The sequence below is a fragment of the Melanaphis sacchari genome, unplaced genomic scaffold (assembly GCF_002803265.2).
Source record: "Melanaphis sacchari strain LSU unplaced genomic scaffold, SCAv2.0 Contig0_pilon_pilon, whole genome shotgun sequence".
In the NCBI taxonomy this organism is placed as follows: domain Eukaryota; kingdom Metazoa; phylum Arthropoda; class Insecta; order Hemiptera; family Aphididae; genus Melanaphis; species Melanaphis sacchari.
Window position 1 is genome coordinate 1202672 of NW_020270366.1, and position 15155 is coordinate 1217826.

A 15155-nucleotide genomic window follows, 5' to 3' on the forward strand; every position below is an offset into this window, starting at 1 on the left:
AAAATTATGTTGCATCCAAATAGCTTAATAGAAAATGCCATTTCAACAACTGTATTATTATTCTATGTTCGTCAAAATAGAGAGTGAGATTGCAAACTTATTTAAAAATACCACTTGTCAAGGATATAAAATAGGACGGTTGCATCTTTTCAAAATTGGATGGATATTTATTATGTATTATTACTTTAATTTTAAATTATGGTTTTGCATTTGTATTTTTTATGTAAATATACCTATTTAATTTTTTATAGTTATTAAATATTATATTAATGTACAACTGTATTAAAATCAATTTCAATCTCTACTTTATTTTTATGAACACATGAAAATTATATAAAATATACTGTAAATTTAATTTCCAATCAAAATCGATTTATAAAGTTTAAAATGGTTAGTATATTAACTATAGGTTTGGATTTAGATATGCTATTAAAATAATAATTTCTCTAAAATCAATATCCAGTCACTGTATTCCTTTTAAATGTTTTTCCTTACATTTTTATTGTTATAGAGTATACTCATCAGTAAGTATAAATTGTGATTTTCACATTGATTCACGTTTAAAATAAAATATACGTGTTTCAATAACGAAAAAAAAATGTATGTAGAATATAAAGTAGAAATATTGTACGAAAATAGTATTAAAATAATTATTTGATAATTGGCATTGGAAATACATATTATAATTAATATTGTGCAAAAGTTTAAATTATTAATTTAAAATCGTAAATTTCTTAATTACGTGTAATAAAATAAATAAATTGAAGTATCTCCAATAATCGATTTATTTTTATGTTTAATATTGCGTATTACCCATGTTTGCTATACTTACGGTGACGGTAATTTTATTATAATATCCAAGAGGTAAATCGTGTCAGTATTCTTATTCTAATAGCTTTTGCTTTCATTGTTATTTTGTTGCTCCGACTGAGTAACTCCGTTCAACAACACTCGAACGTAATACGTATATATGTTATATAATATTATTATTATATTCAATAAATTGATAGCTATATTCATAATGTTAGATATTTTTTTTTAACCTTCACCGAGCCATCATATTATTATTTATCTTATGGTAGTGACATCTTTGTTCTGTTTTGGTGTATGATAGGTTATGATCGGTAAAAAAAAAAAAGTAAACATCAAACTCGTTGAGTGCTTCTATGTGAAGATTGTGTCATAATAATGTTATTATTTATTGCCCATGCCCGTTGGGCAACGTAATAACTAACGAATAACAACAACTTATGGTCACCGCGCCTGTTATACCCGAACATCGGTTATGGAATGAGATTTGGGTCAAATATCAATAATTAAAGCTCCAAGAAACCCGGTTACATCATATAGAGCAAACTGGATTTGGTGCGGAAATGATACATATTATACATGAAAGTGATACATATTTTTGTATATGTATGTAATATCTAAACAGAAAGTGAAAACAACTGTCGTTTTTTCTCACATAACTTATATTCGTTATTAAAAAAAAAAAAATTATACATAATATATAATAATAATAATAGTAATACATAATGTATAAAAGTTTTTTTATTTACAAATATTGGGAGTATTTGAGCACATTTTGTTTTTGGAACACTAAATATAATATTATTATATTTTACGAGGATTTAATGTTACAAAAAAAAAAAAAAATAATAATAGCATTTAGCAAAGTGCTAAATATACAGTAAATTATGGCTTTCACCTCCGTCAGGTGAAACCGCTTAGCTAAACGGGTGTGAATATCCTTATCGTTCCTACGTACAAAATTAATAATATATATATATATATGATGCCTATGTAACGCGTTACACATTATTAATTAAGCTTAAACCTAAATAATATTATTTTATTATTAATATTATAATACCTATTTAGTATAGCGTCAATTTATAGCACAGGTCGCTGTACTTGGCGTCTCTGTCATTATATTATATTGTTTTATTTACAAATGAAAATATAATTAAATTATTCTGTTTAGAATTGCACGTTGTGGCCTCTTAGAAACGCGTCGATCTGGCCAGCGGCCAAGCTCTGTTGTCCGGGCGTTCGGCCGGGCTGGACTAAAACGAACTGTTGTTGATGCGCTTCCGGTTGCTGTTCGAACCTCTGTGGCTGCTTGGACGCGAACTGTGACGCCGGTTCGAAACGCTGCGACGGCGGCGGGAAGAACTGCGACGACTGCGGTTGGAACGATTGTTGTTGCTGCTGCTGCAGTTGTTGTTTCTGTTGCTGTTGTCTGAACAGGTTTTGCGACTGTTGGAACGCCATGGCCTGTTGCTGCTGGACCAACTGTTGTTGCGGGCCCGGAGCTGCAGCGAATCCGGCGGCAGGTCGCTGGAAGTCGAACTCGATCGGTCTCTGTGACTGGAACTGCGGCTGAAACGATGGGACGGCGGGCCGGAACTGCGGTTGTGGTTGTTGGAACTGCGGCGGGGCTTGCGGTCGGAACTGCTGCACAGGCAGAGGCTGCTGTTGTCTAGCCGGATCAGCTCCCTGCAGGGGCAAACGTTGATTGATGTTGATGCCGGCCTGCTGTTTGGGCACTTGCTGGAATATGACCGTGTTGTACTGACCGGTGGCCGGGTCGAAAACCAGTTCGGTGGTGTACAGAGGCGAATTAGGCCCGGCGGGGGACTGGATCTTGCCGGACGTCAGCGCCGGTTGTGGCAGGTTCCGAATGGCCGACTCCAGGTTTCCGGCGGCGGGCAGGAACTGTGGCGGCGCGGCCGTGGACGACGGTCGGTCGGCCTGAAGCTGTACCGGCGATATCTGTGGGGGTGGTCTCCTGGGAGTTTCTTGGAATGCCGGTTGCTCCAGCTGCTGTCTACTCGGTTGGCGCGGCGTGGCGGACGGTTGTGGCTGTGGCTGCGATTCGAAATCGCCAAACGTCTGCTGGAACAACGTAGTGGTCGGCCTGCTGTTCTTGGGTTTGGGCCTGCCCGCGTTCACCGGAATGTTGGCCGGAACGTTCTCCTCCTCTCCCGGTTTGCCCGGCTGTTCTTCTTCGTCCTCAGCAGTGGTCGCGTTCGGGTCGCACGGGTTGCCCTGCACGTACGTGAATTCACGTTTGTTGCCGTCCGGGTCCACGTAACCGTACTTGCCCCTGACCACGCAGTCCGTGCCCCTGGTCTCCTCTTTGAAGCTGCCGTCGTCCGCTTCGTAGCCGAACGTGAAAGAACCGTCATCGTTGAGCTTATTGAAATTCCTGATGGTCTGTGCGGTCGGTTCTTTCTGTTGCGGCGGTTGTTCCTGTTGCTTGAGCCGCTGTTGCACGAGCTGCTGCGCTTGCGGTGGCTGGGCCCTCAGACCCGCTTTCGTCGGCTGTCTGATGATCACTTGCGGCTGTTCGGCGTCTTCGTCATCGGCGACCTCTGGCTGTTCACGGGGCCGTTGTTGCAGCACCCTGGGCGATTGTCGGACCACCACCACCGGTTGTCGTTCGGTTTCGACGTCCACCTGTGGCCTGTGCTGCAGCGGCCTGCGTGCGACCAACACCGGCTTGAACTGTTGCTGTTGCACTTCTCCGTCGGCGATGGCCTGTTGCGCGTCGTCTTGTTCGCCGTCGTCCGCCGCCGGTCTCACGTTCACTCGTTTACTGTCCACATCCGTCGATGACAACGTTACCAATAGTAACGCGCTCTGTGAAAACCGTAGACAACAATTATTGATACGAAAGTGTTAATTTTTATAAATTGATTTTTTTCAATTGGTTTAAAATCAATACGATAATACTAGTACTTAACACAATATATTATTGTAACCATATAAGATATAAGACGGGACGGGCCGGGGGGAGAGGGTAGTTATTTATTTCTCTAGAAAGAATTGGTTTATTATATTCACTACGAGAACGTCTCTGCGCGTTCATTTACCTACGTTGTAAGCTTGTGCTTTTTTTTATAGATAGAGTGATGTAATTGTTTATAGTGCAGGAATTATTAGAATTTTGTGTAAAATGAGGTGATTTCTAAAGAGCGAGAAGACGAAATCATATTTACAAAATATTTATAAGGAATAAAATAGTAGGTATTATAAAAGAATAATCGTATTATAAGGAATAATATTATTATTCCTGAAAGTATTTACAACGTGTGTCCGTCAAAAAATAAAATCATCAACACGGATTGAATAACATAATTTTTTTAAATTTCAATAATTTCATCGGTTATATAGAAATCCAACCATACTTAATTAGTTATAGAATCCTATATAATAATCACTTATTAAATTTGCCTATTATCATTAACTTGATTTTTTTCCATACATAGTTGTCGGTACGACAATCGGACAATAATGTATCTCATTTTTATGATGCGAGTTTTCATTTATTCCTTTTATTTCGTCCTAACTTATCACTGCACGCTAGTGCGGCGGCTCATAAGACTTTTCATGTACGTGGCTATCCCAAGAGTGGACTACGATAGATCGTCGTAACTCGTAATAGTGATATTTTTATTATTATTATTATTATAGACGTGTCGCAATGTCTCAAGAGGATGAAAAAAAAACCTACTCGCAATAGTAATAATAATAATAACACTCGCAGGCTATAAATCACAGCACCTATATATTACACGTGTAATAACAGAATTTTGTACTATATATAATATTATATGTGTCGGGAAACCCACGCCGGTTCAAACTACGAGAACATTATTCCCACGGTGAACCGCGTGTGACCCGCGTACGCGAAACGTCAAGGACACCGTATATATATATAGTATTGATGTCACGATCTATTATAATGTACCTATATAGGCGTCAGACTTGTGAATTTTGAGAAATACGCCGAGGGCCACGGGTCAAACGATCAGAAAACGGACCGTATTACATGACGAAATCGTTTTTATGAAAATCCCTTGTACATTATTGTAATATTAGACGAGGAGAATTTGCGTAAAAATAAATCTCGATAAACTGTTAAAAATGTAATAAAATAGCTGTAACTATTGGTGTGAATGATACCTCTCAATATATTATGAAAACAGTAAGAAAAAGTAAAAAACTTTCATCGGAATATTTGAAATATATAGTCATGAATCACAATTAATATAGTTTTGTTGAACATAATAAAATAATGATGCATTATACATTAATAAAGTTAGTAGGTAACGGTTGAACATTGAACAGTTTTAGGACGAGCAGTTAACTAATTTATTTTTAGTGTCAATGACAGCCACTAAAAATATCGTCAAAGTATCATACGAATAATAATCTATAAAAGTAATAATTGAAGGAGTCACTTAATATTATTTTGAGTAATACAAAAAAAGTCGGAAACATTTACTATTTATCTACAATTTTAACGGTAAAAATACATCATGCATCTCTAATGTATGTAAGAAACGGATAAGCGCATAAAAGACGATTCTGTCGACTGCTCGACCGAATAGCACCAGAATCGTTACGGATGGTTGTTTGGTAATGTATTATAATTTTTATTATCGTATTATCATTACCGTTATCGTTATTATTATTATTATTACTATTATTATTTATGTAGTTGTATAACTATGTGTGTGTTGTGTGTGTGCGATGACACACGTAGATAATAGTAAACGTAAAAAAAAAAAGTATTATAAGCCTAGATAACGATTAGTGAAAGTTGCTCACTTGCACATTGTGTTTATTATTGTGTTCCGGCCCGTTGACAATTAAACGTTCGATATTACGTTAATTCGGTTTTCGAAAAAATAATAAATTGTGTTATACATTATTCAATTATTTTTCCAATATGTATCCACTACCCATATTCAAAGTATAGGTGCGCAACTATTATGAAATCAGTACGAGTAGAGTAGAATGATGATTATAATAATAAAAATAATAATAATATAAAATAATATTATTAGTAGAAGTTGAAAGTTATAATATTATTGCAAAAAAATATTAATTCTAAATACATACTATGTTTTAATACGATATAATGTATATCATATCATATATTGAGTTACACGCGCGTACAACGTATAATATTATAATATTGTACCTTCGGTTGTCGGCCCGTTATTGCGCAATGACGGTCGAATAATTTAAAATGGTCCGTTGACCGGTGGGCACTCGAAAAAAAATAATAGTAATAATAAACGTACGATTTGTATAGAATAAAGCACGTACTCATAATATAATGTCTCCTCTCAGTTGAGAAAAAAAATTAAAAATAAATAGATTTTCATTTTAATTTCAAGGTTTGTAACGATGATATTATTATTATTCTTTGCTTCGAATAAACGATATGAAAGGAACATGCTGAGTAACTATCTGGTCAGATAATATGTACCTAATTGACAACCTCGCGGAGTAATCTGAATCCATACAATGCGATACACGTGGATGATATATCAAGGCCTTACATGTCCGTATAAGATATGACATCTGAGGAAGTATAGCTAATGCAAGTAGTACCTATCGATTTTTTGAGTCGAATCGAAAACAAAACCATTTGTTTTCATTCTCATGTCGTCGTTTCTAATCTCCGGCGCGGTATTATACATTATTATTGTACTATGTCTCTTTCAGTCGACCGAGCAAGTTCTTATCATCCACACGACAACAACACATATACCGAGTGACAAGTTAAAGTATAATATAATGTATAATATTTGTACTGGATACGATAACATTGCATGAGAATGAAGTAAAAAAAAAGAGAATACATTAAACTGAAAGCATGATGTATACAGAATATTAAATCACCTGAAAAAAGTCGTAAACAGATAGTACACAATACATCTGTGATCACTTTGCGGGTTAGGTTAAGTACCTAATAAGTTATAAGTAATAAGTAATTTAATGATATTAAAATACGTTTCTAAAAATAACTAATGTTCAATATAGAAATTTTGGTTTCTTTCGGAAAAATGTTTATGCTTCAAAAGACATACGCTTTAATATTATTAATTTAAAGATTGACCGATTTAAAATTAAAATAATAATTAATCATAGGTATATTAAAATACCAGTTACATACTCAGCGCAGCGGCGCAACTCGAATAATAACTTAGTGGTTATAAATCATAATATTATATTATTAGTTTATACGATATCAAAACGCAACTAAGAAAATCGTTTTACAGCCGACGTTAAAACTCTTGTACATTATAATATTATGATGGATTTACTCACCAAGAGGTATGTTGTATACTTCATCGTGTCAGCGGTACCGTGCTATTCGTGAAAATGATACCTATGTGCTTCGAGTGAAAACGCGCTTTTCTAAAATATTTTTGTCTTTAAACTGTGTAGAAAAATCAAAAATAATATTAATAAGTAATTCTGCTGCAAATAATACGCGCGTTACAGCACTGCGGCGAGAGGTCCGCGAATGGTCCTTAAACAATCGTCTTATTCAGTGGCATACACTGACCGGACGAACGGGCGTCAAGTGGGTTTTATAACTTTCCCCCGCCGTCGCGTAGTCGCGGGGCCAAAACCACCGTTCTCGCACACACCATCGACGCAGCAACCGTAATATCGTCATTGCCATCGTAGATACATCGTTTATCGTTTACGGGTATTACTCCTGCCAAATCTCCAGCAGATCGAGCGAATCTCTAACGCGCTGCATCCAGCTTGCACCTCCTCCGCGATCGCGTAACCATCACGCGACACGTCCAAAGTTGTTTACGCAACACGGACATTAGATACGTATAGGTACCTATATAAATGTTTAACGTTAGCAATGTGAACTCGTATGGATTAGGTATAATGTCCTATCGAAACCGGTAGATCAGTATCATGTTATATGTATCCATTAGATCATTGTGTTGATATCTCCACGAAAAACATGTAACTTTCAGAACACCGCGCAGTAGTTGTCGTCATACCTAACAGGGTGTGACTTGTTTTCGCCAAAATGATATTGACCACAGCCCTTTTTTTCAAAAATGAAAATAGTACGATTTCTGTTTCCATCATAGGACGTTTCTGCTAATATATCATTTTAATTTTCTGACGTAGTACATCGCAGTTATTATAAGTAATTAGTAAAAGGTATAAAAAAATAATATTAGATGAGATATAACAATTAAACTTTTACAGTACCTATAGTCCAAATCACCGGAATTATATTGTATATAATACGATTTATGTAACTTTTTAAAATACTTAACTTAATTTATTGCATTATATGACTTTGGAATCTTTAAGACTTGTATTATATTTGCTATGATATTTTGAAATATTTAAATGTAATAGATATATGTCGTGCAATATAATGGCTAACAATTTTCTGATTTTAGTGTAGGTACTTATGTGAATACGTGGCTGATATACGTTTGTATTCAGTTCTCAAATAATAATTAGCAGAAACAAAATCGTATCTTTTTTATTTTTGGTGGAAAATTTCATGCTTTACTTAACACCATATGTAGATATATGAGGCTTATATTACCTAAGCCCCTCAAAATAATATTTTTTGTTAGTTTCCTTAATAGTTTTGATATTATGTATATTTTTTTATATTAAGACAAAATATATTTATACAAAATAAATAGTTATTACGTATTACTGTAGTTATTGAACTATATTTTACGTTAAAATTTAATATTAAAACTAGATATTCTTACAAATAAAACCAAGTACAAGTGAATAGCAGGCTGTTGGAGTAAGTCGAAGAGGTTACATTAATGGTATAATAATATTTCCACTAATAATAAAAGTAATATTATCATATTCTAGTAGTGACTGTAATATGTTACTTATAATTTCTTATATTCAATAATAAATGTTACATCAAATATCATAAATATTCATAATTATTAAATAAAATACGTTTTATTATATTTGTCTTGACCAATTAATATTGTCCAAGATCTCCAAGAGCTATATAAACTTAATTACAGAAAACACAATAATATTATAATAATGATTAATAACATAATGTAACCGGCGTAAACGTATTATCGTTTATTTACCACACCTTTGATTATGATTTTTGTAACACTGTGTGGCACACAATAGCATTTATAACCATATAATAATACCGTACGGGCAGTATATATTATAGATGTATGATATCGATTGCCCCGGGATGGCGTTTAGACTTGTAACGGGTTTGCACACCGTGCTGTAAAGTTCATTTAACATCGTTTCATTGTTGTATACGCACTCAGTTCTTTGTTCACATATTTCAAGCGTCGTTACGTTATATTAATTTTTCGTTTTTATATCATATATAGGTAGCACCTCAAACACATTGTTCAACGGCACATACGGTACCACAATAATAATATTTTGTACACGTCGGTCGTCGGATCTAGTCTCTACAGCAGAGATATTCACTGTGTTTGAACTTGTCTACAGACGACAATAATGTTACTATAGAAATATAATTTGTTTCGATGACGTCCGCGGCATAAATTAAAACATCGCGATTGACTGATGATTCAGAGGTTCTCTGGGGTCGCAGTACTTTACAAATCCACCTTATGTGTTTAGTTTTCAACTGACGATTTAGCACTATCTATAAATTATAATAACATAAAACTTGTATAATGTATACATAATACGTAATATGTAATATAGGTATTGTTGGCATGTACAGTAAGTAAAAAAAAAAGTTTATTATTAGCTACATACGATTTCTCACGGTAAAAGTTGAGTTTTCTTAGACAATCACGCATTTATGATCATGTATTTTATAGAATATAATAATATACGTAATAAACAGTGAAACCTCTACTAATGGTCATATTTAAAGAGCGGAAACCTCCAATGACTGATAATTTTTTAGAAACAAATTACAAAATAAATACTAACCAAATGCTTAAAATAGTGGACAAGACTTCAACAATCGAGTTACCAGTGTTAAAATAGTATCTCACAAGTGGTATACAATTAAATGCAAAATATATTTATTATCACGAGTATGTTTAATTCGATATTGAACGAAATTTTCCTAAAAATTAAAAAATTGTCATGTCTTAATACCTATATAAGCTTAAAAAATTCTGAAAATTGTATTATATAATGAAAATAATAATTAAGAAATTTAATAAAAATTTTTAGTTTTACTGTTATTTTCTTTTTATACATACAAAAAATATCAAAACTTGTTTGAGGAAAAATAATTATTTTACGGATGAATATTGAGTGTGGTAAAATTTGAACTTGAAATGCTCATAAAAAATTAATTTGGCTTTCCGCTAGATTTTTTTATATTTAAGTAGAAAAAATTATCAAAAATCTTTTGTTAAATTTTAAAATTTTAGGAATAAAAATAAACATTTTTGTAAATTTCTATAACTGCAAAATAATTTGTTAATTTTTTATGAATTTAGACAAAATTTTAACTTAAAACGACTAAAACGAATATTAATAGTGAATATAAATTATCAATATTCCTTAGTTCAAAAATTAAAAACTTATATAAAGATTTGTGTTTAATGTTCAAGCATTTTTACCCTGTGAATAATTATGAATCGATATTTATAAAAATAATAAACTGAAAAAATTAAAAATTTCCCATACCTATAAATAATTCAAAAAAGTTTTAATATTTTGAAAATTTTTATCGTAAATAGAAAATATTATTATCTACGGTTTTTTGGTTTTAAGTTACACCAAAAACACAAATGTTGGATTTTCATAAGAATTCATGTCTTTTCTTAATTTATTTCTTATTTTTCCCAATTATAAAATTTAATTTTTGAAATTTTTATTTTCCACTTTCTAAAGTATCAATTAGATCCAATTTTCTAACTGGAACTTTCCCCATTTTTGAAAATTAAAGCATTTTTACTGTCTCAAAAGACAAAAAGTGATGACTGAAAAATAAACACATGTCATTGTAAAATAAATACATTTATCACTCTAAATTTTAAAAAAATGTGTTTGATTTTCATGAACCAAAACAAAAATTAAGTACAGGTATAAACTATCCTATAGCAACTTATATGGGTTGAATGCAAAATTACAAATCCTTTTGAGTCTCATGGAATCTTTTGATATAACTTTTATTGAAAACGGTCTAATAGTTTTTAAGTTTAAATAGAGAACAACAAAATGAAGAAACAATCATTTTAACATAATTTAGAATATATAATATATATCAAACGCATGTTTTATCTTACATTCTAACATATTACGGAGTACCAAAATATAACTATTTTTGATTATTTTAATAATAATCTTTTGGTTTGCTACATACGTGTATCGAAGTAATCTCGTTTCATCGCTCGCTTCGTATATTGCTACCTGCAGGTCATCGGTAAAGTTAAATATGTTTCATTTCAATTAACGTTGGATTGTACTCGGTAAAACAAATGTCTTGTATAATCAAAAATATCAACGTTTTCTCGTATCCCCCCGTTATGTGTTAATCATCCACTAATATGCCGTACCAGATAGTTACAGTTTTTTAGTTACCATGTAGGTAATAGTATTTTATAGTAAAACCGTTGTGCAAAAAATATAAAGGTCTTACGTTGATTTTATGTACCATTCGACAGAAAATAATACAGGAAAAAGCTAAATTGAATTATGACGCATAGGCCAATAATTACTATTGCGTTTACGTTATAGTTGCGATACTACCCTGCGGGTCTTTTCACGACTATAGCGAATATAGCAAATATCTACCTACTTCATCTTGACGGCGATCTACATAATAATATTGCTGTTATGCAATATTACGTATTATCAAAAATTATTTATACTAAGTATAGGTAGGTATTATATCTGAAATACACTGTTATAGATATTCGTTTGATTCTATGTCATATATATATATATACATATTACATACGCCGTAATCTGATTTTAAAATGACTCACCTCTACGATGTCCCTGTATTAATGTTTCGTATTTTCATGGAAAATCACACAGTTATACGTATATAATCACAGGAAAACTATTTTAAAATTAAAAATTAGACAGTAATATATTTTATAAGCTATGTGTATGACATTATTATTAGTTGAATGTATTAAATAATTTTTGTAACAATATAAATATTATACTTATTAAGTTACTTGTAAGTTTTCAAATATTAATTTTATTTACAATTGAATGTTGTGCAATTTTATTATTCAAAAATAACGTCGATTTTGTTGACATTATAGTTAATATGTAATTACATATTCTTTTTCAATGGATTTTTAATGACAACATAAATATAGGCAAAACAATTTTATCATTTTCACTTTTAAATTGATCGAAGTACACTGTTTAACCATTAATGAAAGTAAATTGTACATAAATGCATTTTATTATTATTATTAGTTACAAATCGTGCAACAAGACTAACCTTTATGTTTAAGTTAAATAAATAATTAATATAATTGTTGTCTAATAACGTTACACTGACCTGTCAGTCAAATTTTAGTGTAAAAACGGTGACTAATTTTTCGAATATTCATTACTCGAATAACCATTTAGTCATTGTTCATGAGTGTTTTGCAACTCAATAAAAGAATAGCGATTAGTGCAGATCATAGATTATTCAAGATATATATAGTATGGTATTAACTTGTTATTTAGATACCCTTTTAATAGAACAGTCATTGATAGTAATAATTTCAAGACATCCATTATTACTTATAAGTTATAATTCAGGTATTAACAAAGACATCTGTACATATTTATAAATTGTTAATTCTAAAATTTTTCGTTGAGCAGCTTTAAATATGTTAGTATTACTTATATATTTTTATTTGAACTATCTTACGGGCGAGATTAAAATCTTATAAATTTACACTTATAAGAATCATTGAGAAATTAAATAATAATTAACATTTTTACATAGAGTTAAGATATACATATACCTATCGTTAGTTTAGTACTTTTATTAGAAACTTAAACATAATAAAAGATAAAGATTTACAACCTATACAGTATATTATATTATTACATATTACGATATTTATTATATAACTTAATGATTAGATTAAACGTTTGATTTACCTACCTATTTTTATAGCATAAAAAATTAATATTTTGTTATTGTTATAATAGACATCAATTTTATTATATTGATATCTACCTACTAAACAATCGTTATTAAACTATGTCAACTGTACTTAATTTAAATCTACGCCTACAAAAAGTAATATGCAATATACAATATGATTTATGTTTATCATTCTAATAATCAAAAGTAGGTACTTAATAAATTATAATTTAATAATCGTTAAAAAGAAAAATATTTTTTAAATAACTAATTAAAATTAAAAAATTAAACAAACGCATATTTGAACAATATTAATGATGTTGGTATAGTACGCTGAGAAAATATAGCAGCAGTTCTCCAGATTTTACGTAATACATTCATTGTAGACTTTATAAATAACAATAATCTTTTACGCTTAAGAAAACTGTATGTTGTTAATGTTTCTTATAATGTGAACATATTTAATTTTAATTTAAGAAAACACTTTTTTTTCTCATGTATGCCAACACCATTTCGTTTGAATTGTTCTGTTACACATTTTACCTGTTATATTATGCGTACAGTACTTTTAGCGTATAAATAAACTTCTACTAGATGACTAGATATTTTACTCTACACCTTTCTGTTCCTTTTCAGTCTTTGATAGTCAGAATCTCAGTACATTATAAAAAGGTTAAACGGGTTACTTTTGGCCTTGGTTGATTCAACGAGATTTGTTGACCCAATTGCATTACATAATCCTGAAAATTTGTCTTCAGTTAACTTCGAAAATCTGTCAACTGTAATTCGTATTTCGTAATAATTTATTTTTAAATCTCGCACTGTTCGGGCGTGAGAAATAAATTATATATTTTACACTATTAGCATTATATTATTTTGAATTGAAAATTACAATGTCGATTTTTGTGTTTAAAAATATTATGAAATTCTGATAAAGGTATACGCGATATTATTTCTACACAGGTAAGGTATAATTTGAGGAAATTTATAACATTTTAAATATTAGATAAATTATTAACATTATAATATATAACAATATTCATTTAAAACTAAAAATATTAGAAAATTAAATTTTTCAATATACGAGTAAACTTGTTTTAATTTAATGTTTTAATAATACAATTATTATTATAGTAAGTTAGTAGTTTATTAGTAAAATTTATATAATCGGAATACAAATTGTTTATTAATATTGTACTTATAGTCGTGAATTATTGAAGATATATATTTTTAAACTTTACTCAAACACAATAAATATATTTACATGAAATTTCAATAAAAAATAATTGAAATAATATAATATGTGTGTCAACTATACAATTATTTTGGAATACGTAGATTGTAGATGAATAAAATCAAAAAAGCTTTCAACAAAAACCTAGGTTTGTTACAACTATAAAATCGTTATTCTCCATAATATTGGGTTCGGCTCGATGGTTGTTTGACTGACATCTCGTGCGTAAGAATCACTTAGGCAAAACGTATTCAAGAAATTAAAACCGATTTCTAAAAGAAAAAAAAATGTGAAGCCAACATCCGGTGAACATTTTACAACGTCTGTTATCGGTGCCAATTGGCGGCCTTGAACTTCACTACAGTTTTCTCAAGCAAACACGCGAAGATTTTGGACGTCGCGCTAATCGTAATATAATAATAATAATATATACCAAATAGGAATACTGATAACTTTGGAAACGGTCGGCTGCGGTCGCGATTTCATCAGGCAGTTAAGACATCACGAATGCAGCGGGGCCGGAATGGTTAATGTTCGCATTGTTTCGGTTTTCACCGATCGCGCGCTGTTTTCGAACTGTTGCACCATGATATACGCGATAATAATAATATTAAAATGTTTCATTCATATACCATCTCACATGGAACACGCACATTACTAGGATGGAAATACGTAGTCAAGTCATCGTTGGTAATAATATTTCATAACAGCAACAACATCGGAGTTACGACCAAACGTTAGACTGTCCAAATCTGCAGGATACTATATTAGCTTAACAATATACACGTTCAATGTTGAATCTAGCCATTTTTCTGGAGGTCTCATTTCTTGGTCTTTTTTTTTTTCACTGGCTATAAATGGTTACATAGTTATTTAAAAATAATAATAAAAAACTCAATACTTTTGATTTTTATACATAACATATTACTTATAATAAACAAATTAGGAACGTATTATTATTTTTATTAAATAATTTAACGCAATAAATATTTTTTCTTGCATACTAATAGATTGCGTTTTTGATGA

The 15155-nt window shown here is 31.2% G+C and overlaps 1 protein-coding gene across 1 annotated transcript; it reads right to left on the bottom strand.

Moving 5' to 3' along the window:
* Nucleotides 1-1619: 1619 nt before the first annotated feature.
* LOC112594581 (putative mediator of RNA polymerase II transcription subunit 26) lies at nt 1620-7381 on the bottom strand. The gene is made up of 2 exons (XM_025339443.1): nt 7132-7381; nt 1620-3645 (listed from the first exon to the last, which is right to left on the bottom strand). The coding sequence occupies exons 1-2, from the start codon at nt 7153-7155 to the stop codon at nt 1981-1983; spliced, it is 1689 nt and encodes a 562-aa protein (XP_025195228.1). The 5' UTR covers nt 7156-7381; the 3' UTR covers nt 1620-1980.
* Between the last annotated feature and the right edge of the window lie 7774 nt (nt 7382-15155).

What these genes read in the sequence shown, in the direction of transcription:
- LOC112594581 (XM_025339443.1), bottom strand. Translation starts at nt 7,155, where the DNA reads ATGAAGTATACAACATACCTCTTG. An exon ending in AGTATACAACATACCTCTTG is followed by an intron (nt 3,646 to 7,131) that starts GTGAGTAAATCC and finishes CGGTTTTCACAG; the next exon opens with AGCGCGTTACTATTGGTAAC.